We start from the raw sequence: 22,107 nt of genomic DNA on the forward strand, positions 1-22,107 counted from the left end.
TTAGTATTGGTGCCTCCTTCCTCTGGGACCAGAGGTCAAATCACTCCCCACGCTCCATGTTCTTCCTGTGTTGTTATGGAGTTTCCTCCAGGTATTCCAGTTTCCCCCCTGAAAAACATGCTAATTATTGCCAAATTGTCCATAGGTATGAATGGTGTGATGTGCGTTTGTTCTTCTTCTCTTGGTACGGCTTTCCTACAATACTCCAGTTTATTCTTATATTCCAAAAACATGCAGTGCAACAATTGTACCAAGTGTGCAACTGTGAGTGTGTCTACATCTACATCTATGACACCTTGCCATGGACTGGTATCTCATCCAGGGTGTACCAGGTGCTGCTCCAGACCAGGAGAAATGGTTGGAGAAAAGATGGATTTATGGATTTCTTGTTAAATGAAAACAAATGAAATTCAGATTTTTCTGATGCCATTCCACCAAATGACATGTGTGTATCCCCATTTGTGAAAAAACTCACACATGATACACTTTAGCTTCCTGTCATCCCACGAATGACATCACATTGTAACCTCAGGTTTTACTTTAAATACCTAGACTGACAGAACAGGGGACGATAACCGAACTTAATTCTCCTCGCTATCAGCGGCTGTCAACCAAAAATCTTTCCTGGCAAGACTCAACTCGGTTTAAATGTTTTCAGCTCTTCACCATGGCAACAGAGCGGTGCTGAGTTTCCGCAGGGCTGGAGCGCTCCGCCAGGAAACCATACAGTGACACGCCGTGACCGCCATCCCCGGAACCCGTTGCCCTTCTGGGCCTCCCGCTGCCACCACGACAGCATGGCATGCACTTTCCTCGAGTCAGCCCCCCCCAGGCTCTAGTTCCCAGGGCACCGCATTGAAGCTCACCGGTCCCCCTCGACATTTCTTTGTGTCCAAGAGGCAGATGCCTCATTAATTAGGGCCCCTGAGGTCGGCAGCGCATTAAGCAGCCTTCTCCCCCTGTCCGCGACACCCCCACCTCCACCCCCGCCCCCGGACCAGCCTCTCCCGGCTCGTGGTTTGCTTGTTTCTGTTTACCTCTCTGCTAATCTTCCCTGCTCGCTGGCTGGCTCTCTCTCCTGCTCGTTCTCACTCCCTCTCCCGACTCGACTCGTCCTCTCTCTCTCTCTCCTTCTCTCTCGCTCTCTCAAGCTCCCTCGCTGTCTCTCCTCCCCTTCTTCCTTCAAAAGCACGCAGGCTGCCACCCGATCCGGTCGACTTTGCTAGATGATCCCTCGGAGACACGTCGCCGGGCATCTCCCGCGCTCCGCCGCCACGCTCCGCCACAGTGGGACTTTCTGGGCATGCTGGGATGGCTCTCCTGGAGCTCTGATTTCTCCTCCTTCTCTCCTCTGGCTGCCCCCCTCCCCTGTCCTAATCTCCCACCCTCTGACCCCCGCCCCCCTCCCCCTTCCCTTCGGTAACCCTCATCCCAACCCTCCCTGTCCTAAATCCCTGTCGACCACCCCCACCGCCTCTTGACCATGTTGCTATGTGTACGCTGGATCCAGCCTCTCCTTGCTTTGCTCTCCTCTGCCTTACTGACGTGGGGGGCAATCTGCCCGCCCAGTTGCTTGTGCCCGGACCCCCACACGGTGGACTGCAGTGGCCGGGGGCTGACTCGCCTGCCAGAACCCCTCCCGCTGGATGTCCGCCGCCTCCTGCTCTCCAACAATTGGATCCCCAAGATTCCTTCTGACTTCCTGGTCCTCTACAGTGACCTCGTCTACCTGGACCTCCGTAACAACTCAATCACCCAGATTGAGGCAGGCACCATCAGCCCCTCCTCCAGGCTGGTCTTCCTGGACCTGGGCAGCAACAACCTGACAGAGATCCCGACGGGAACCTTTGGGGAGTCCCGAAGCCTCATCAAGCTACGCCTGGGAAGCAACCCGTACCTCAGCATGGTCAGCGAGGACGCCTTCTTGGGCCTCACTTCCCTGCGTGAACTCGAGCTGGAGCGCAATGCCCTGTCCAGCCTGCAGGTCGGCGCCCTCAGCCAGCTGCCATCCCTTAAGGTGGTGCGCCTTGAGGGGAACCCCTGGGTTTGCGACTGTGACTTTTCCGAACTCTTTGCCTGGCTGGTGGAAAACAGGGACAAGCTTCCCAACGGTAAGTCAGCCGGGTGGCTGCCACACGTGCATGATGGTCGGCATATCCTTAGCATCGGTGCCCATAAATCGTAATCAGATTCCTAACCTGCTGTTTTGTGGTCCATCCCTCCCTTCACCAGTAGATCTTTCTGTTTACTTGTTTTGTTGTGTTGTTCTCCTTTAAACAACAAAACCGGCTTCACTGGTCGTCCTCATTTTGTCATCCATCGTCTCCTCTCCCTCTCCCCCCAGGGCGAGTTTTTTAAAGAACTGAGCTTTATAAATCCTGTGAAAGAATTTAGTGGGAACCTTTCCGGTGTCTCCAGGTTCTGCCCCTCGGCTATCGGAAAACAGCTCCCTTTGCATTCTGCTCCAGAATATTCCCCGCCTTCACGGTCCCCACATGCCGTGGGTATCGGGCACCTGTCACCGGCACCACAGCCCTTTCTCCTCCCAGTTTGGGCAGATTCTCATGCCATACGTGCATCAGCTGTCACTTGTGCTCTGACGACTCCCGGAAACCACCCACCGGCACGTCGCCTCGGAGACATTTACCAAAGGCAGGTGCACGAGAGGAGAAGGAAACAACTGAAAATGGCCTGAGACACAAACAACCTCCCGCATTGGGTCACAACTAGCTATTTATCAAGGAGCAAACGAGATGCCTTAATTATTTATTTGACTTCACTCCCTTCTCCTTAGGGTGAAATTGGGCATGTCTGCTAAGTGTTTGTTATTAAACCCTAAGTTTACTCGACCTCAAACTGTTGTACCTCTCACTTTTTACAGAAATTTGCCAATCAGGCTGAACATCTCACTGTCCTTGTGACTTTCTGAACTTAAACGAGGATCCCAATTGAGCCTTTAAGGCCAGGAACCCTGATGTATATACTGGACGAACTCTGCGTAATGTTAAAGAGAAGTCTGTCTACATGTATAACAGGTACAGCATAACCACGTGCAGCCGCTTGGTGAGAATCGCTACATTTGCAAGGTTGATTTAAAAAAGAAGTCTTTTGACAAACTGGGATTTTCAAGGTGTATGAAGAGAGTTTCTCTTGTCCTTTGGAGGTTATGTTTAGCATAAGCAAACAGTTGGTAGACTGGTACACCTGTTAGAGCTGACTATCCATTTTTCTTTCATGGCTTAGGGTCTGCCCTGGCGGCTCTTGCAGCAAGAGGGCGTTAACCTGCCACAAATGAAACATTTGTCTGCATTTTCAATTTTGTTTTGGATCGAAGTCTCTCGCAGACGTATGTTAGAGGCCCGAAGCAGGACAAGAAGCTGTGTGTGCACCATCCATCTCAGTGCGATTCGCTTCCCCTGCTGGTGATGTGGTGCCGCAGCACCAAGGGGCATTAGTCACATCTCTGTGGCTGTGGAAAACACACGTACGATCCTGTATTTGTGGTTACAAATGGGCTGTTTGAGGGGACTTTGACCTCAGGGCTGTTGTTCTGCACACGTGACGTCTGCAGAGTCACACGCGCACCGCACAAGTCCATCTCCGCCATGTCATTGCCATACCCTCTGGTATGACACAGGGACAATTAGAGAAATACCCAGATACTGGTTCAGACATAAGCGCTTTGCCAATTCAGTCAATAGCTGCTGCAGCATTAGATAGTATGGGGGGTTAAAGCCACAAGCTTGTAATCTGAAAATCCCCGAGGGGTTATTCTGCTGTATATTTGATAAAGTACGTTAACCTAAATTGCTCTAGCACTTGGCTAAATATGTGGGCAAAAATGATGAGTCTCTAGATATAACGCTGTGAATATAGGCCTGTTTGCCTCGGTGTAACCAGGAAAAGTCAAAAATACACGTCACAGAGCTCTCAGGGAGAAAATGTGATTACAGGCTGAATGCATGTGCACCTTGCAATGACGGGGGGGGGGGGAGGGGACTTGCTTCTGCTACACTACACATTTACAGCCCTAGCAAATGAAATTTGGAGGGGGGGCGTGTCAAACTCATCGCTTGGCTGCTGTAAGAAACCAGAGTGACCTTTCAGTAGGAGGTCAGTGTTGGCTGGTGTTTATGGGGTGATGGCGTCTGTGAGCATGTCTCCTGTGAGTGTCAATTTCTGAAACGGCGGAAACTTTCCTCCCAATAGACTCCAGCTAAACAGAAAGTTGCAGCTCAAGGAAAAATAAGCCGATGAATGTCTGCTTTTGATGTCCAGGCAATAAATCTTCACCATTCTTTGTGACACTTAGTGTGGAGAGCAAAGGCACAAATTGTTCTTTAAAGACCCAAGTGATTCTAGCAGGTAAAGGGAAAGACAGAAAAAAAAAATACTGACTGTACAGATCTTAACAGCTGAATTTGCATTTTAAGACTAAGTTGGAAAAGTTTGGCCAGGTAGTCCTATGGATTGAGTGTGATTCTGGATCCTTTATATGCTGTAATTTATCCCATCACATCATTTGGCAGGATAACTCTGCCACATCACTAAAAACAGTCAAAGCTTTGCTGAGGAGAATTTCTTTGAAATGGTCATTGGAAGTTTCATCTCATTGCATGGCCAAAAATGTGTAATTCAGAACAAGGCAGAGAATATCATTTGTTGTTTTTCTTTGAAAATTCATCAGTACATAAAGCGTTTTAATTGTGAAAAATGGATTAATGTCTTGCTTCTTGAAGAAAAAAGAAAATCACATTTGATACAAGGGACAAAATTGATCAGTTTGACAAAAATGACAAAAACCAGCGGAGAGGAACCTTATCCAAACCTGGTCTCCTGAGTGCCCAAAAATTAGCAGGTACCTCCCAGCTAAAGAGGCATGTCAATCAGCCTCAAAGTGCCCATAATGTCTGGCGTGTAAAACAAATGTTTGGGAGATTTCTGGCTAACAGCCAGAATTCACCAGCCACACTGCCACCTACCCCTGCTTCACAGAAGTTTTCCCTGGATAAATTCTGAGTAAATTGGTTCTGGTGTCTCTGACTGTTTGAGAATCTAGAAAACAGGCGCCAAGCTCTTCCGACAAAGCCTTTGAGAAACATGGGAAATCAGAGATCAAACACAAAAGCAGAGAAGACCAGGCTGCTCTATGTTAAACATACTCAATGGGGCAGGGTTTAACACTTAACTTGGCAAATAAGCTAATGTCAGACTTACTCACTTTTCCCCAAAAATAACAGCAAACTGTCACTTCCTGCCCAGAACAGTCACACGGACCGTAGCGAGAAACACTGTTCGGAGGCGTTGTTCCACTACACCAGCGATCCACTGAGTAGCAAATTATCTACCAGAAATACACCGGTGGGAGTTCCTCAAAATGTGGCACATTCCAAAGTAGGGAAACGGCTGGACTGACACCAGAATTTCAGATGGAGGCTAAAGCGAAGAACGCCCAAAGCACTAAGTGTTTGACTGCGCTGTTGTGAGCCACCTTGACGCAGACTACTTCCTTGTGATGCCATGTCCTTGAGTGAACCTGCGTTTCAGTCATTTGTAGGTTACCATGCAGAATTAAGTGCTTTTTTCCCCAACGGCCACTTCCTATCATATAGTCAAAATGAATGAGAAAATCTGAGCTGATGCCAGCGGGTCAAACTCTCCTTTATTAGATCAACATGCTTTTGTTGGAGAGCAAACACGGCTGCAGAGGTGGATGACCAGCGAGTCCTCTCATTATTACGCCTCAGATGTTTTGTCTCCGCAAACAAGAGCAGGCTTGAGCCCTAACCTCAAAAACCACTACTGACAGATGTACTCTGCTCCTTCGGGGAAGGTTTATGAGATATTGTGGTCATGCTCATGTGTCCAATAGAACCTCCGTAGGACATATCGGCAAAGTGCCTCTGGACGTGTCACCTGGACTGTCGCGATGCCTCATGTCTGCGGAAACTGCCTCCGGAGGCAGCAGCGATGGGCTAAATAAGGTGGCAGGGATGTGACAGCGGTGATAAGCAGCTCTTCCTGGTCCTGAGAGAGGAATGAATACTTACAGAAGATTCCAGAAGGCATAATGAACATGTTGAATGAGTAATTAGTGTAGTACTGTTTTTAAATATGCTCATCTTTTCACCTTAAATAAATTTGTCCAGAAAGTGTGATTAACTTTTGATTTATGAGAGTGGAGCATAAAACAATCTGTCTGACATGCAGGGAGAATGATTTCACCCTCTGAAACTGAAACGGGTAGACAGCGAGCAGGCAGTCCAGAACTCTCCTACCCATACAGTTTCTCACATGTTTGCGGGGGTGAGGAAGTCCCTCGTTTAAGGCACCTGATGTGTGCTACCCTCTCCGCTGCTTAAATTCAAGTACATGGAATATTGAACAGAAGTTAAACATTACATTCAATAGTTTTTCTGTGTCAGATTTACTGTCCTGAAATAACCACTTTGCCAGGTTGAATAGCTAGACAGTACACCAGCTTGAATGGTAAAAATGATGTTTTGTCTCTTCATCTTTCCATGTTTCTTTTCTCTTGCTGAATTTCTGTCTTCCCTGAAGGTCCAGCATTGTAACGTGTAGCATCAAATCATCTTCTCCTTTAGCTCTTATGCAGCTTGAAAAAAATATTAGATTTAATTTCCCAGCCTAATAACCTACACAGAAAAAATAACAAAGTGCAACATTTTTTTTTTGTTACATGCATGATGTCTTGAGAATACTTGTTTAACTAAAACACCTTCATTCGTTTCATTGTTTCATTGCTAACATGAAAAAAACTCACATTTTCTCAAGAAGACAATGCAGATTAGAATGCAGTGCGCTTTGTTTCATAATTAAAATGATTAGTTTCAGCTTGTTCCACTACCACACAAAAATGTTTTGAATAGAACGGAGACAATGGCCTGGTTCATCCACAGCGTTTGCTGGCACGCCGGGATCTGTGAAACTGCAATGATAAATACTTTATCTGATGCATTTCTGTTAAGAGTCTTTCAATAAATGGTCCATTGATTCTGCACAAATGAAATACTGCCAGAGGTGAGTGAAATATCTGGCTGGGGGTCTGTAAATCATGACATCTCACACACACACACAAACTGACCCCTCGAACACCCCCCCCCCAAAAAAAAGAGGCTATTCAAATCATTACACTGAAAAAATTCACGCAGTATTTTAAAACTTCCCTCCCATCATTATATTTTATACTCTTTGAGACATAGTGATTTGTGTATTCATGTCACATCATATATATTTTACTGTACCGTATATACTTCAGTATTGACTGGGAATTTGGCAGTCTGCCTCCTGCAGGTTTCGGTTGACCGTAACGTTGATGGATGGACTCCTCTGAGGAGCGGGGATCACTTTCTATTCTTTGGTGTGTGCATCAGAGCTTAAAACAAGGTCCCATCCATCCTCGTTGACTGCCACACCTCATTTTGCTGTACAGCACACCGCCTGTCAGAAGCATGCTGGGAAAGAAAGGTGTGATTTTTGCACCAGATGTTTTACTGAAAAAAAAGAAGCGCACCATGAATTAAATGCTTTAGAACTGGAAGCAAATTTAAGTTGTAGAAATAGAGCAACCTGGAAAAAAACCAGAGTAGGCAGAATGAAATACGTAAAGTATGAATGCTTCAGTTGCGCATAAATGACAGCCACAGTATTTGGATTAAAACCATCTCTTTATTTACTAACGAGGTCAGGCTGTGTAGTTAGTATGAGGTGGAAATGCCTACAAGAGACTGGTTCCCTGAGTAGTGCCTGCCTTATGGTTGTAGCTGTCCCAAGATGACACATGCCTATAGCCCAAAGAGTTTCCCAAGGACTGTCCGCCCTTGGTCAGTTGACCTCCAAACTCATAGGTTTCTCTCCTGCTATGTGGAATGTATCATTAACCCTTCAGAGATGAACAATGCAGATGGAGCACAGATTTGTGGTGGAGCAAAGATTAGTTACACAGCCACAGTGTCTTAGCTCAGCGTATCAAAGGTACCATTTTGAAAATCAATCAACTAAATGGATTTTCAGGAATCATCTATATATTTTTCTATGTATGTACAAAGCTGCCGGAATTAATGTTGGGTGTCTGGTCCATTTCAGTCCAGCTGTCTTACCTCCCTAATAAGTTGTATCCATGGGACTTAGGGCTCATTGGCCACAGAAGGTCCTGGCACTTTTGCCCATTTCCCGTAGCCAGTGCTTCTCTGTAGCTGTAATCCTCACCACTGCAATCCCCCAATCTCAGCAATGGCTACAGCTCCAGTGCAGTGATTGCTTTCCAGTGCTCCGTCTGATTAAACACCCCCTCCCCTGGACCTCTGCCACTTAAACAGGGAGATTGTACAAATGATTACAACCCACATTTACAAGTCTGATCTCTATCTTGTAAATAACCTTCACGACTTACACTGCTGTGTAGGAATGACACAGTGCAGTTTTGCAGGGTTTGATAACCCCACTCAATACCACAGTGGAAGGCACAGGATCAGTTCCCTACATTTCAGTGTTTCTCTTGTACGTTATGTTTGTCCATACTATGTATGCATGATTAATTTGATTCATTGGCAAACAGGAAATAATCCTTTTCAGAATTCAGGGACTGTTTCCATCAGTTGTTTACAAATATTGGTGAGATTACCAAATTACTACTTGGATCTAATATTTCCTCAGCCCTCCACCCATATGCTGTAAGTTGGCTTTAACTGTATGTACATAATATTTATTCAAAGCCATCTTGTTTTATGGAAATTAGGTACATATGCTATTCCTATAATGTATACACATGATGAGTCTAAAGAGCCCCCCCCCCAATAGATACAATGGTAACTACTGGCCCAGCTAAAGGTTCATCTAGGAAGCCAAGATGAGGAGCACTTTGGATTGGCCACTATTGTCAATGGACGCCGCCGTTCCGGACCCCGAGGTGACCTGGTGCAGTGGGTAACCCGAAATGTCACAGTGCTAAACGATGGTGCCCTTCGGTCAGCTGGGTCACTGTGACCCAGCATCTGAAATGCATGAGTCTTGCTTAAATAACCTCCTCTCCTCCTCTGTTCTCTCACAGAATAGTCGACCAGGGAATAGCAGTAAACACCATCTGGAAATACACTGAACGTAAAGGATGCTGTGCGAGTTGTGGGAGCCGTGGGTGGGAAGGGCACCATCAGTGAGGCAGGAAGGACAGAGCTGCTCACTAAATTCACCACCTTCGAATCTCACGGTCACATAAATAGAATAAGCAGACTGTTACCCATTAATGATTAGCTAAGGCATCTCTCAAAGATAAAATTAAACTGCAGGAAGGAGTTTTGTTAAGGTTGGGTTATATAATGCGAGCAGCATCTGAAACAGCTTTACAAATGTTTAAAGCAGAAACATCCAGAGCCAGAGGTTAACGGTAACTAATCCCAAGTTCCCTGTGTCAAATTGAGAAAAAAATCTCATTTTCAGAAATAAAATACTGTGGCGATAGAGACTATTTGGATGGCAAATGCTGGCATCTCCTAAGTCCTAAATCTCACCTCAGGGTTCATGAACCAAACACATTGCTCTAATAAATTTGTGAAGCTATCAGTTAAGTGTAAATACTGCTTTCTTCCTCAAGGTGTACTTTGTCATCTTTCAGCTGTCGGTTTTCTTACCAGGTGTGTTAGCTCACATTCATCGTCATCCTCGTATCATCCTCATCATCGTCGGGTCGCTGTGGTTTGTTTTTCTGAGGAAAACTGTGAGATTCTTCAGTCCTCAAATTATATTTGAACTGGCAGTATTATGCTGATTGAGGGCAGCCATTTGTATTTTTATTTTTTTTATTTATTTTCTACACTACTGGGCTTTGCGATATATGGAGGACCAAATGAGAAATATTATTTAAATTTGAGAGAAGTTTCTTTTCAATTACCCTGGTGAAACATTTTGGTTTAGTTTACTATTTGGCCTAGTCCTGATATCATAAACTAATTACGACACGTTAGTTGAAAAACACAATACATCCCTGGACAAGCTACATACGCATAGCTATCTGAGAGACGAGTTGGCAACAATGGAGATCACATATTTCTCTCAAGTTTTTGGTGGGAATCCAATGATGAGAAGAGCAGTTAGCACAGATCAGACGTGTTCGCTGTATTGAGCAAGACACCAACAGCAGCTCAACTCCACTGATATGTGTCATTACAAACAATGTCATTTGATAGCCAAAATGTATTCTGATCTAAACTTGAGACCTTCCTTGATTTACAGCTAAGCGTTCCCTAGATGTAACACAGTGTGAGAGACAAAACAATCCCCAAATCGTCGTGTTTGGTGCAGGGATATTTATGCTCATGTCCTGTAACAGAGTTTGATACGAAAAGCATGGTATCGTTTTCTGTTTGCTGGTTCTTCTGTCAATTTAATTACCCAAAGTGGTTTTTACAGTGAACTGGAAGTGCCATAATGTCATGGAGACAACAGTGCCAATAACTAGATGGAATACTCTAAACTCTAAAATAGAGCTTTTCCTAATGTGAAGATTTTGCTTATAATAAGCATTTAAATATACTGTATATATATATATATATATATATATATATTGCAACAGACACCTATCTGCTGCGAAAACAATGAGGCAGCCATTGCAAACACGGTAATTACCCACAGTTGCTATTAATATCACTGTCAACTGGGTGTTAGCGTTAGCTGGGTCCACAGTTTGCTGTGGAATAATGGGGCAGTGCATTTGAGGTCAGGGCCCAGTGAGCATGTCGTCAATGAGAAATTTGTGCTAAGCAGACAGTGAGGAGCTCAAGGAGCCTCGCAGGCAGGGTCGCCACAAATGGGGGAGGGGGAATCATGATGATTGCAAGGGGCTCTAAAAAACTTGGAACTTAATTAGATTGGTCTGAGTTGGGGGCCCAATATGGTGTGGTTTCATGGGGCTACAAATCTCTAGAGACGCCCCTGTACACGGGTGCAAGCGATCCTCGCTTCCTGTGACACACACCATCGGTTTTGCAGGTCACACCATCCCTGTGACAAACAGTGGAGCTGTTGTGTGTGGGGAATGCTGAAATTCCACACTCAGCATTGAGACGATCTCCCCATTTCGGCCTACGTCCTATTCGGCCTAATTTCCTAACATCTTTTGAGGCCGCTTAAAAGACAAGACAGTAGAACACGAAGACATAAAAACTCCAAAAGAGGATTTATTTTAAGATGCTCTTTTATTCCAATTCTCTCTTCTTTTCCAGCACATTGTGTCATTGATAAATCACAATGAAGGCTCTGTGGAAACCGGGTCAGAATCTGCATGGGTGAAAATATTCCTTTTCCCGCTAGGAAACTATTGATTTATGTGGCGTTCTGGGAATAGGTGTTTTGGAGTCCACTGCAGGAAGGGTGCAGGGAGAGGTTGCTAATCAAGACACAGGAGATGTTAAACAATGCAAACTTTGGCTCTGGAGGTGCATTAATCAATCTGCGGCGGAAGGTGGAGCACGCAGACGGGCCAGCTCATCGTGGGAAAGGCCATCAGCTGGCTTCCAAAATGTGCAGCGCCGACACAAATAGAAGCCATTAATCACAACCAGAAGTGAACCAGATTCACGGGAGCTATATGCTACCGAAAGCTCCACTTTGTCTCTTATTTGACTTTTCTTGCTAAAGACGTAAAGATCCTTTGTTCTAACAGCTTCTCTGTGTAGTATTTTCTTTGACTTTTGTTGGTGGAAAGAGGTATACCAGGTTGCATTTGTTGACTTTTCTGTATGTCCTTTTTTGCTAAATACCTGTTTTGTCAACGTAGCGATTGCAATTGGCATTTTTTGCCCTTGTTCTCCTATTGGATGCTGCAGTTGACAGCTTTGCAAAGGCAAACAAAGGCAGGTCGTCTATCATTCTCCTGCCAGTGTACAGTTACTGTTGTGGTTCTCAAAGCTGCATTTGATTTTGTTTTGCTTTGTTTTGTTTTCATCTTCTCCACCAGTTATTCAGGGTTGGGTCGTGGGGGCTGCAGTTTAAACATGGATGGCCAGGCTTCCCTCTCACTGGCCACTTCCTCCAGCTCCACTGGGGCAACCCCAAGGCGTTCCCAGGCCAGCTGAGAGATATAATCTCTCCAGCGTGTCCTGAGTCTGTCCAGGTGTCTCCTCCCGGTTGGACATGCCTGAAACACCTCCCCAGGGAGCCGTCCAGGAGATAGATACCTGAACCACCTCAACTGGTTCCTTCTAACGCAGAGGAGTCCCTCCCGAATGTCCGAGCTCTTCACCCTATCTCTAAGGCTGAGCCCAGCCACCCTGCGGAGGAAACTCATCTTGGCTGCTTGCATCTGCGATCTCATTCTTTTGGTCACTAACCAAAGCTCATGACCATGGGTGAGGGCGTTTGTGTGTGTTTGCTAAGCAAGCTGGTTGAAAAGTGGTGGCAAGAGAAACTGAAAGATGATCAGAAAGTGATGCACAAACCCAGCTGACTGTGGGCTGCTTCCTTCTCTCTTTGATTTTTCTCTCAGGGCAGGTGTTTGGCAAAGCTGTGGGGGGTTGTAGACAGGTGGGATGTGCGTGACTGGGGTGGTGGTGGTGGGGGGGGGGGCAGATACAGCATGCTTGGTCTTGTGACTACAGCTCCTCAGGAGGAGTGGGTAGGAGAAGCAGCTCCACCTATCACGTGCCGGGGCACCTGACTCTCCTTGATGTCATGCAACGTCATTGGCTATATGGTGGCTATTCAATTCACAGCACATCTTTGCGTTTCCGCCAAGATGTTAATTTCTCGCAGCTGTGTGCCTGTCACGTGGAAAGTGGTAAATTTAGTGCAAATCGGCCGCCATATCCAAGTCTTGACATTTATCACATGGCACACGTACACGTTGTCCGCATGATCTTGATGGTGACTATTTTTGAATCAAGAGAGGGTGCGAGAGAGAGGGAGAGTGAGAGAGTGAAATGGAACATCTGCCATTGGTTTGTTTCGCCGTTAAAGGCTGCAGTTCATTCTGTGCAAAGCAGAAATGCAAACAGAGCAGCACGCTGGAGCAGCTGGTCTGCAAATGGATGCCACAGATCTGATTTTGGCCTTTCACGACACAAAATGCTTCTCAGGTTGAGAAGTTCATCGCTCACTTTCCGTCCCCTGGTGCAAACATTTGCTGACCATAATCTAGGTATCTAGACTACTGTAGACCACAACAAGTTCAACGTGACCAACAAAATAATATCCCGAGCCAATCATCTTTGGAAATGTTGCTAGAGGTCACTTCTGAATGGACATGGCAATGGTGGAATTTGATGCTTACCTATTTAAATACTTTTGTAAAAGTGTTAATGTGTTCTGTATACATCTATCTTGCATAACCACCTACCCTGTACTTGGTCACAGTGGGCCTGGGGCCCATCCCAGGAAGCGCAGGATTTAAGGCAGGGCGCTCCTTGGATTCTGGGTCATCCCACCCCCCCCGAAACACACACACACAAAATGGGGAAGTTAAAATATGCCCTGAATAATGCAGCAAGATAAAATGCGGTAAAAGAAATTATTATTCCATAAGTCACACAAAATGTTTCCATCCATTACAAAACCACCATTCCACACTAAATCCCTCCCTCTTACGCACGATGTAGCCAATGAACTGTACCGCTCTTAAAGGAGCAGCACCCTTAAAATATTTTTCATCATAAATCTATGCAGGCCAAACATACATTTCTGTAGGTCATACTGTTATTTTACGATCACTTTGCAAAGCATCACATCACATCTGTTAAAGCAGAATCTCACAGGGTGAAGCAGGACAGTCTAGATCTTGTCTTGTTTATCTGCTAGACGTAAGGTGTCATACACACTACCATTACAGAATCTGAGAAAGCTTCTTCGCTCTACTGATGCCCCCTAGAGGCAGCGAGTGTCTGTCACCCCGCACTGTACGGGGGTCTCCCTCTCAGAAGTCCCAGTCAGAGAGCTCATCAAGCCCTGGGTGCTTTTATTAATTCGCTCAAGCTAAATTAAATCCCCACACTGGTTCCCAGGCCGCTGTGTGAATTACGGGACCTCGGGGGAAACGGAAATCGATTAATGAGGCGAACAGCTAAAGATGCGACACAGACACATGCCTTTACATCCCCGCCCAGCTGGGATGCCATTCGGCAGGCGAGAGCCTGACGGCGTGTAATCTGCACGTCCTTCTTGCTAAGCGTAATCTTTAACGAGTGACAAATTGGGGGGGTCCTTTATCCCCGCCCCCCGCCTTCATCTTGCCCCTTCTATACATGAATAACAGAATGCATTTAAGGGACCCAGTATTCCAATATATTTTTTCCTCAATCCATGTATAAAGGGACAGATGGTAAACAAGGACATCAAGGAAATATAGGCTGTTTTTTTTTTTTTTTTGTCAGCAGTTAAATTTAAATTTCTTTATTTTCGTGGGGATTTCACTTAACTGAAGATGGGGGCACAGGGCGTTGAATCTCGGGGGCCTCAACGACAGCGAGCAGTGACATCATCGTCCTGCTACATTATTGTCTTTATCCTGGGTTTGCATGCATAATCCTCATGGCACCTAGAAACTGATCCTGAGTCAGTCAAGCCGGGTCGCATAGTAACACATGCCGATGATGTTCAACGGTGAGCCAACGGTGACTTTTGAGTCGGTCACATAATCTGTAGCCGTGTCACTTTTCACTAGCTGGATAAGCAGCGCGTGAAGCTGCATGAAGTTTAAGCTCAACCTAAGATAACATGGTGTGTAGCACCTGACATTAACAGGCTTTTGAAGGGGAACGCCGTGATTGGAGGAACCGCAGGAGATGCAGCTCGGAGGCACAGAGCAGGTGAACGACAATATGGTTTGATTTTGCTGCACGCATGTGGTTTCGCATGCTGTGCCAGTATGTGGGATGGTACAAGATTAACACCCTTGCCAAGTGAGACCTAACATAAAATCAACACAACAAATATTGAGACTTCGATGGGAAGCTTCACACAACAAGTGGCAGGAATTCTAAAGTGTTTATACCTGGAAACCTAATGTCAAAATAACAGGAGTGTTATTAAGCCACAATGGTAATAACTTCATATTGTTGTACTGATGACCCTCTGGCTGTAGGCTGTGGATGTCCCAGATCGGGGTAACAAGTAAGGGATAATGTGCAGGCAGCCGGTAGTTATCGCAGAAATAAGCCCCGACAGTGTGATCAGGACCCGAAGCGAAGAGTGTCTTGTATCACACTGAAGGGGTTTATTTCACGATAACTACCGGCTGCCTGTACATTATCCCGCTTATTACACGGCTACTTGCCACATAAGGAAAAAAACTGAGCATGAATATGAATTTGAAACATTTTATTGGCATATTTGTTTTAAATTAACATTTTTAAACGGTAATCTTTGTTGGCGCGGAGGGATTTTAAACGTACAAGTAGTACCGGCTATGCGTTATTACTTTGGAGCGGTCATTATTTGAAAAGAACGAACCTGCAAATGTCTCAACTGACCAATCAGAATCAAGCATTCCAGAGAGCCGTGTAACAAGTCCCTTTGCCCTCCTGTTTCCAGTTACCAATCATATAGCATGGATTTGGTATTATTTGGGTAGAATGTTTGGTCATGTTCATCAGCATTTCCTGAACTTCATTCCCCTTAGTGTCTCCTGTGCTGAATCCCGAAGTGCTGTGCTTTTTTGATCCCTGTTCTGCCTTCCCGACCCGGCGTCACATGGTTCTGTTCGCATTCCCGCCTACAGCAGGTCTCACACTTTTATTTTACATGGTTGCCACCATTGTTGTTCACACCAGCTAGTAAGTTGCACTGGAAAGTGTCTGGCAAACAAATGGGTGCAAATGTGCCATAACAGGGTACGGGGTATAAGTCTGTCACAAGGAAGAATAGCAGGCTTTTGTCACTAATCTTTATTACGAGAGAGAAAAACAAGAAAAAATAGTGTCATGGGCCCTTTAAGAACATAAAATTGAAAGGCAGCTAAACCGAGAGTGACACTATACCCTAATTCCAGCAGCTGTGAAGTAGCCTTCAGCTGAACTTTCTCCACACTTCTTCAAGCCTTCTGGCGTTGCTCGCCTGCTTCCATGCAGCTGACCCTGAAGCTGACCCCGTAAAAACCCTCACAAGGACATTAGTCTAACCAGGGTTAAGATAGGTTTTAGCTCATGGGTGTTTTAGAAAAAATGTTCTGAGGACAGAAAGAAAAATAAATGGTTTGGAGGGATAACCAATCAGATTGTACAGGAAGTTATGTAATTAGAGTAATGGTCCCGTAACGGGCTCCTCTAGTTGTTTGAACCCACCTCCTCTACAATCTGATTTGTTAGCTCTCTGAACCAATAATTTTTTGTGCTGCCCTCAGAACATTTTTGTGTAAGTAGAACTCCCATGAGCCAGGTATTATTAACTGGGTTGCTTGTATGCACAAGGCCAGGTGATTAATCTCCAAGTTAGCAGCAGAGATCACTTAGCTACACCCCTGTGCAGTCACTGTGCCTCCCTGCGGCCCACAGCATGGAAGAATAGTTCCGCACTGTATGGTTATTTGCAGTGGCGGGACATAATGACCCTGTCTCTCCCCATCCGCAGGTGTCGAAGGTTTGGAATGCATGCTGCCCATGGATGGCCAGAGGGTGACGCTGGACCAGCTCACACAGGACAGCTTCCAGAAGTGTAACGAGACCCTAACCCTCACCGACTTACTCATTATCATCTTCTCCGGCATCTCAGTCTCTGTGGCCGCCATCATGACGAGTTTCTTCCTGGCCTCCACTGTCCACTGTTTCCAGCGTTGGGGCAAAGGTTCTAAACAAGATGATGATGATGACGAAGAAGAAGACTGAGGAAGGGCCACCCCCCCAAACCCAAGAGCGGAGGATAGAGCTTGCATCTCTCATGATGACTATGTCCAGGGGTTAAAGGTCATATCACTCAGTGATAAAATGCCTGACCGCCGTGTGTCAGAGCTATTGAAAACATCTGATCTGTAGCTCCAGCTTTCAGACGTGGACTTGCACACGTGAGTGTGCTCACCCCTTAAAATCGAGTTCTGCATTAGTGTCTAAACTGCCACGGATCTCCATGAACGTTGTGCTCCTTTCAGAGCACTTCCAGTGTTTTCCAGTCGAACTTCGGTCTGCATCTCCATGTGAATGTGAGTGGTGCATCTCACTCTCCTGGTTGGGCTCTTGGCCCTGTGATCCAGACCATGCAGAACCTCGTTGCTAAGAACAGAACCCAAAATAAGGGGTACAAAACTGCCAGTTTTCAAAAAAGCAAATAATAACCATGAAAAATTAATTTACGTACATTTTTTGAGCCAAGATACTGCTTTTCTTCTGGCCCAATATCCTTAAATTCTTCCCCATATATACATGTATGTATATAGAACCTTCCCAAAAAATAGGTACATAGAAATTTTTAAAGCAGTATCAGATTTTGCAAGTCTCGTATAGTTCTAAGGGACGAACACCATTAAATAAAACAAATAGGTTAGTTTAGAGCTGAGCAAAAATTGCACTTTAAACGGGAAAAGCTGTACGTAAGTCCCCTAGGCCGGTGGCCATCGTGGTTTTTTAGAAATGCCGAACTCTGGGATTCTGGGGACTCTGCCACTTGTCGACTTCCGCTGTGAGTGTTCTCATCTCTGTTCATCTCTTACAGCAATACGGCCACACATGCACATAATCTCCGGTAAACTCGTGCGTCAATGAAATGTAACCTCGTGTTTCCAAATCCGTGTTCTTTGCTTGCTGCTGACTTATAAACTGAGCTTATAAACAAAGTCTTAAAGTGATAGCACCTAACAGAATTACCACAGATATCTAGTAATTTAGCTTGTCATGATGGCCGTGTTTAAGAAGTTGACTTATATACTGAATGAAAACTTTGAGAAGCTAGTATCACATGCCTGAAAAATCAGTAAAATATCTCCAGGAAAATGTGATGCCTGTATTAGTCAGTACGGGATGTGTTTCCCATCGTTTTACACTGTACTCTCAAAGAAAAATGTATACAACGTTTGATGGTTGTGGTTCTATAGGACAATTAACTAGCTATGGATTGTAGGTGAATTGCTAAGCTTGTAATGCTAACTTGTTACTTTTAGCAGACCAAAATAAATTTTAATGCAGGTGTTGCAATAATTTCAGGGGGCAGACAGGTAAATTTGTGAGGTCCTTTGGTTTGATAGACACTCGTAATTAAAACCCTGTTGGTCTGCTTGAGGGATGTCACACAGCGGTGGTATTGGTGTGTTCGATCTCTGTCTGGATTTGTTATCGGTCTCCCCTCGAAACTCTTAACTTGAACCCAGACTGCAACTGATGTCCAAAGAGGGTCGTTGGCATTTCCGTTGTTTACGGGCTGTTTAATCGAAGGAGTGACTGTGTCCATTTAATCCGTCTTCTCTACCGTTCTTGTCTACTTTATGTTGACTGCCAGCCTGACCTGTCAATGATGAATCACAGTAGCGTAGCGCTGGTTTCCTGTCCTGTTACTCCTCTGATTGTGTCTTCTGCCTAGTCCCCATAGCAATAATTTGGGGAATCATTTTGGTTTTATATGTATCAGAAAATCTGTAACAGTGTTTCATAACATATAACTGCTGTAACCGATTCCTATGAGAATATTGTATAATACATGCCAGCATTATAAATTTATATAACTTATAAATAGTGCCGTTTTTACCAAGGAAAACGGTTCTTGGCATTGTGAGCATTTCCATCGCCTATGTACTACTAACCCTGAATGTTAAGCTGGATTGCTTGTGGGTCTCACTCCATCCAGCTGGGATGCTTCCTGTCCTTCTCACATGGGTCTGAAGGAAGGTGAGAGGCCACAGTCGCAGAGCAAAGCGCCTCTTGGTGTCTGATCTCTCTGCTATTTGTAGCACACATTCTTTTTAATTAAGATAAGCCCAAGTGCTAAAGCTGAAATGTTCATTATTTACACCTATTTCTCGTGGTTCTGTGGTCACATATACCATGTTCCAAATTATTATGATGCCATTTTTGGTTTATTCTAAATATCAACTCTATTTAGGTAGTTTTTATTGTCAACAATGCTATTGAATATAGATGTGAACAGAAGCGAATAATACCTGATAACGTTTTTTTATATATATTCTGAAACAAACACAAAATGCAGTGTTCCAGATTATTATGCTGAGTGCAGTTTTGGAATAGCCAGTGTGCCCTAAGTGACTCGAAACAGAAATCTGTTATATTCGATAAATAAAAAAGTTGTTCTTCAAAAAAAACAAACATCTTAAGAGAACTAGATGCCTGTTAATGTATATGCCCTTGGTGAAATTACATTAGTAACTCTCTCTCACTGCCATCCACTCATATGAATTTTCCTTTTTTGAAAACGCTCCAATCCATAAGTTCTCAATAAGGTTGAGGACCGAGGTGATGGTGGTCCAACCATGATTCACCCTTTTCATGCCCAAGGCCTCCTAGGAGTTGGTAGCCTTCTTAGCTGCATGTGATGGTGACGTTCCTGCAAGAACATCATTTCATTTTGGAAGCCAAGACTTCTTTTTATACCAGGACAGGAAATGTTGTATTGGGACCTTCACATATACTGCCAATTTAACACCATTATGGATTCTAAAGGGCCCTACCATCTCTCTTCCCATAATTCCTGCCCAAAACATTACTCCAAGACCACCTTGTTGATGCCAGAGTCTGGTGGGCGTAGGGAAGCCATTGGCCAGCCATCAGAAACTGGGCCATCCAGTGTAACACAGCATTGATAAATCTGCTAGAAAATTATCTTTTTTGAATGTCTGAGCTCATTGGATAATTTTATGTTTGCGAGTCTCGGTCAGGGGTGACTGAAATGCAAAAGTACCACAACTTCCAGCCTGTGGGAGATCCCACATTGAGATGTTCCTGGAATCTCAGGATCGGCTGCAGTTTTAAAGCTTGATGGTGCAATTTTTATACGTAGCTGCCCCTTTTAATGAGAACTGCCAAAAGAAACTTTCTGTAATGATCCTTCATTTGATGTACTTCATCTGATCTCTGAATCACTCACAATTTTTTAACAGTTATCCTGATAAATCAATTGTTTTCATGCTTTTTGCAAGACATTACACTATTTCACGCTTTGCAGCACCAGAACGATCTCTCTTCTTTCCAAAATTTAACGAGAACTGTGACTTGCCAAATAATGTGGAACGACTCCTTTAAGTAGGTTTCCGTTCAATTATGATCACCTGACAAACCAAATTACGAAACTCTCTGGGATTGGTGTATTTTATCTAAAGAGGCATGAAAAATGAATGAGCTGCAAGAAGATCACAATAAATTCGTATTTTGCTAGAAGGGTTACTGATACGTCACTTGCATAATAATTTGGAACACTGTAGTTTTACTTGTGATTCAGGTTGGCCTCTTCACCTCTGTGTATGACCTGGTCACAGAAAGCCTTCCTTGCACCCATTTGTACAGTGTAGTGTGTCATAAAGGTTCAGGCTTTGCGAGAATTATGTCTTTCATCTGCCACATTTATTTTTTGTCCTGTTTGGATTTCCGCATGAATATAGATTAATAGGCCACACCCTCACCTTTCTGTCCCGCTCTCCACTGTCACTTTCTTCCACGTCGAGGAAGCCGGCGCTTTTCGGAGAAATGGATTTTTACGTTTTTTTTCTCTCTTTATCAGCCATGCTGGTGCAGCATGACGTATTGCAGAAAACATGGAAGACTGCAGCTACCAGCTTTAACGAAAATAGTCCCGCCATTGTCTGATAAGCGCTTCTGCCTGCCAGAGACACGGCTTACTGGAAAGGAGGGAGAGGAAGAGGCAGAGGAAATGCTGGAAATTCAGCTACAGCCATGAGGGGACGTCGTTTTTGTGGTTTCGTGCTGCGTTACTGGCAAATTTGTGCAGGACGCTCCCTGTTTTTCTGTCACAGTTTGTCCAGGAGTATCTTTTCGGATCCAACTACTGTGTAGTTGCAGGCAGATCCAATCACCTGCATTGCAAACATGCATGCCCATGTGTTGTCAAGCTTTCGGAATGAGACCAGTCACCTCATCTGTTTGTGTTACTTTCACTCATCGGCGATGGTAATGGGAAAAAAAAATCTGTATGTCTAAAAACAAATTATTTATGACACATGACTCTTATTTTCAAGTTAACGTCCAGATTCATAAGTATATATTTTTAAATAAAAAATTTTGGGGTGATTCTGCATTGTGTTTTTCTCACAGATTATTCTAGGTATTCTGTGATTTTATGCCATTTATCAGAGATTTCACACTGCTCCTGACCATAACAACAGATATTTTTTTTTCCTGAGCAAGTAATATTCAATGGAAAGATACTCAAAATATGTCCGATTTTATTATCCAAGCACATTCCAAATGTACCACTGATTGGAATTAAAGGACACAAACTGAGATTAAAAATAAATGCTAGAATAAACATCAATAGTACATGTGTGATTCCTAAGAAGCTGTTGTATTGGTTGAACCATCGAGGTTGTCCCAGTCCTGTCAGTTACATATAAAATGTGGCTCTAACTGGTTACAAATACTGGAAATGAAGTTGCCATCTGCAGATAAACTATATCGAGTTGGTAATTTGTAATTAATGGGAGATAAATGGTCATTAATGAGGAGTTTATAAGCCCAGCAAAGACCAGGGAGACACTCCAGCAAATAATTCAGAGAGCACCGTAAAGACCGTGACAAGATGAGGAGCATATGTCCCATTTCACAGGTTTATGCAAGCCACAGTTTGCTGGAAAAGCCCGGAACATTCCAAATGTTATGAACAGTCCCGTCTGGCATGGAAATGTCTAAATTATGAGCGGGGTGATATGAGTTATCTGTGTTGTTTTGGGAATTGGTTATATCATAAATGTCAGAAAATGTGCTGGACTGTGTATGTGGCTACACTGTGCATGGAGACAGTCTGGGACAGATATACATACACACTGATGTGGGTGGGGGGGGGGGGGGGGGCTTTCCTCCTCTGTCCAGCATCACAGCTGAATGGAGCATGTATGTGCGTGCTGATGCGTGTGCGTGTTGTGGGAGAGCAGCCGTAGAGTAATATTGCTCTTTGTGTTCTGCTTTATCATCCTCTCCTAAAACCAGGGTGGGATGG

At 44.5% G+C, this 22,107-nt stretch overlaps 1 protein-coding gene across 2 annotated transcripts; it reads left to right on the top strand.

The window, feature by feature from the left end:
* The first annotated feature begins 1,451 nt into the window (after positions 1 to 1,451).
* On the top strand, positions 1,452 to 21,362 carry LOC111852038 (leucine-rich repeat-containing protein 38). Of its 2 annotated transcripts, none has more exons than XM_023827515.2 (2): positions 1,452 to 2,111; positions 16,573 to 21,362. In XM_023827515.2, exons 1-2 carry the CDS (start codon positions 1,484 to 1,486, stop codon positions 16,824 to 16,826), a joined length of 882 nt encoding a protein of 293 aa, XP_023683283.1. In that variant the 5' UTR covers positions 1,452 to 1,483; the 3' UTR covers positions 16,827 to 21,362. The 2 variants fall into 2 exon arrangements, with proteins under 2 accessions (XP_023683283.1, XP_023683284.1); XM_023827516.1 differs by lacking the exon at positions 16,573 to 21,362 and adding an exon at positions 2,419 to 3,535.
* Positions 21,363 to 22,107: the final 745 nt, after the last annotated feature.

Source organism: Paramormyrops kingsleyae, chromosome 8 (assembly GCF_048594095.1).
Source record: "Paramormyrops kingsleyae isolate MSU_618 chromosome 8, PKINGS_0.4, whole genome shotgun sequence".
Lineage (NCBI taxonomy): Eukaryota > Metazoa > Chordata > Actinopteri > Osteoglossiformes > Mormyridae > Paramormyrops > Paramormyrops kingsleyae.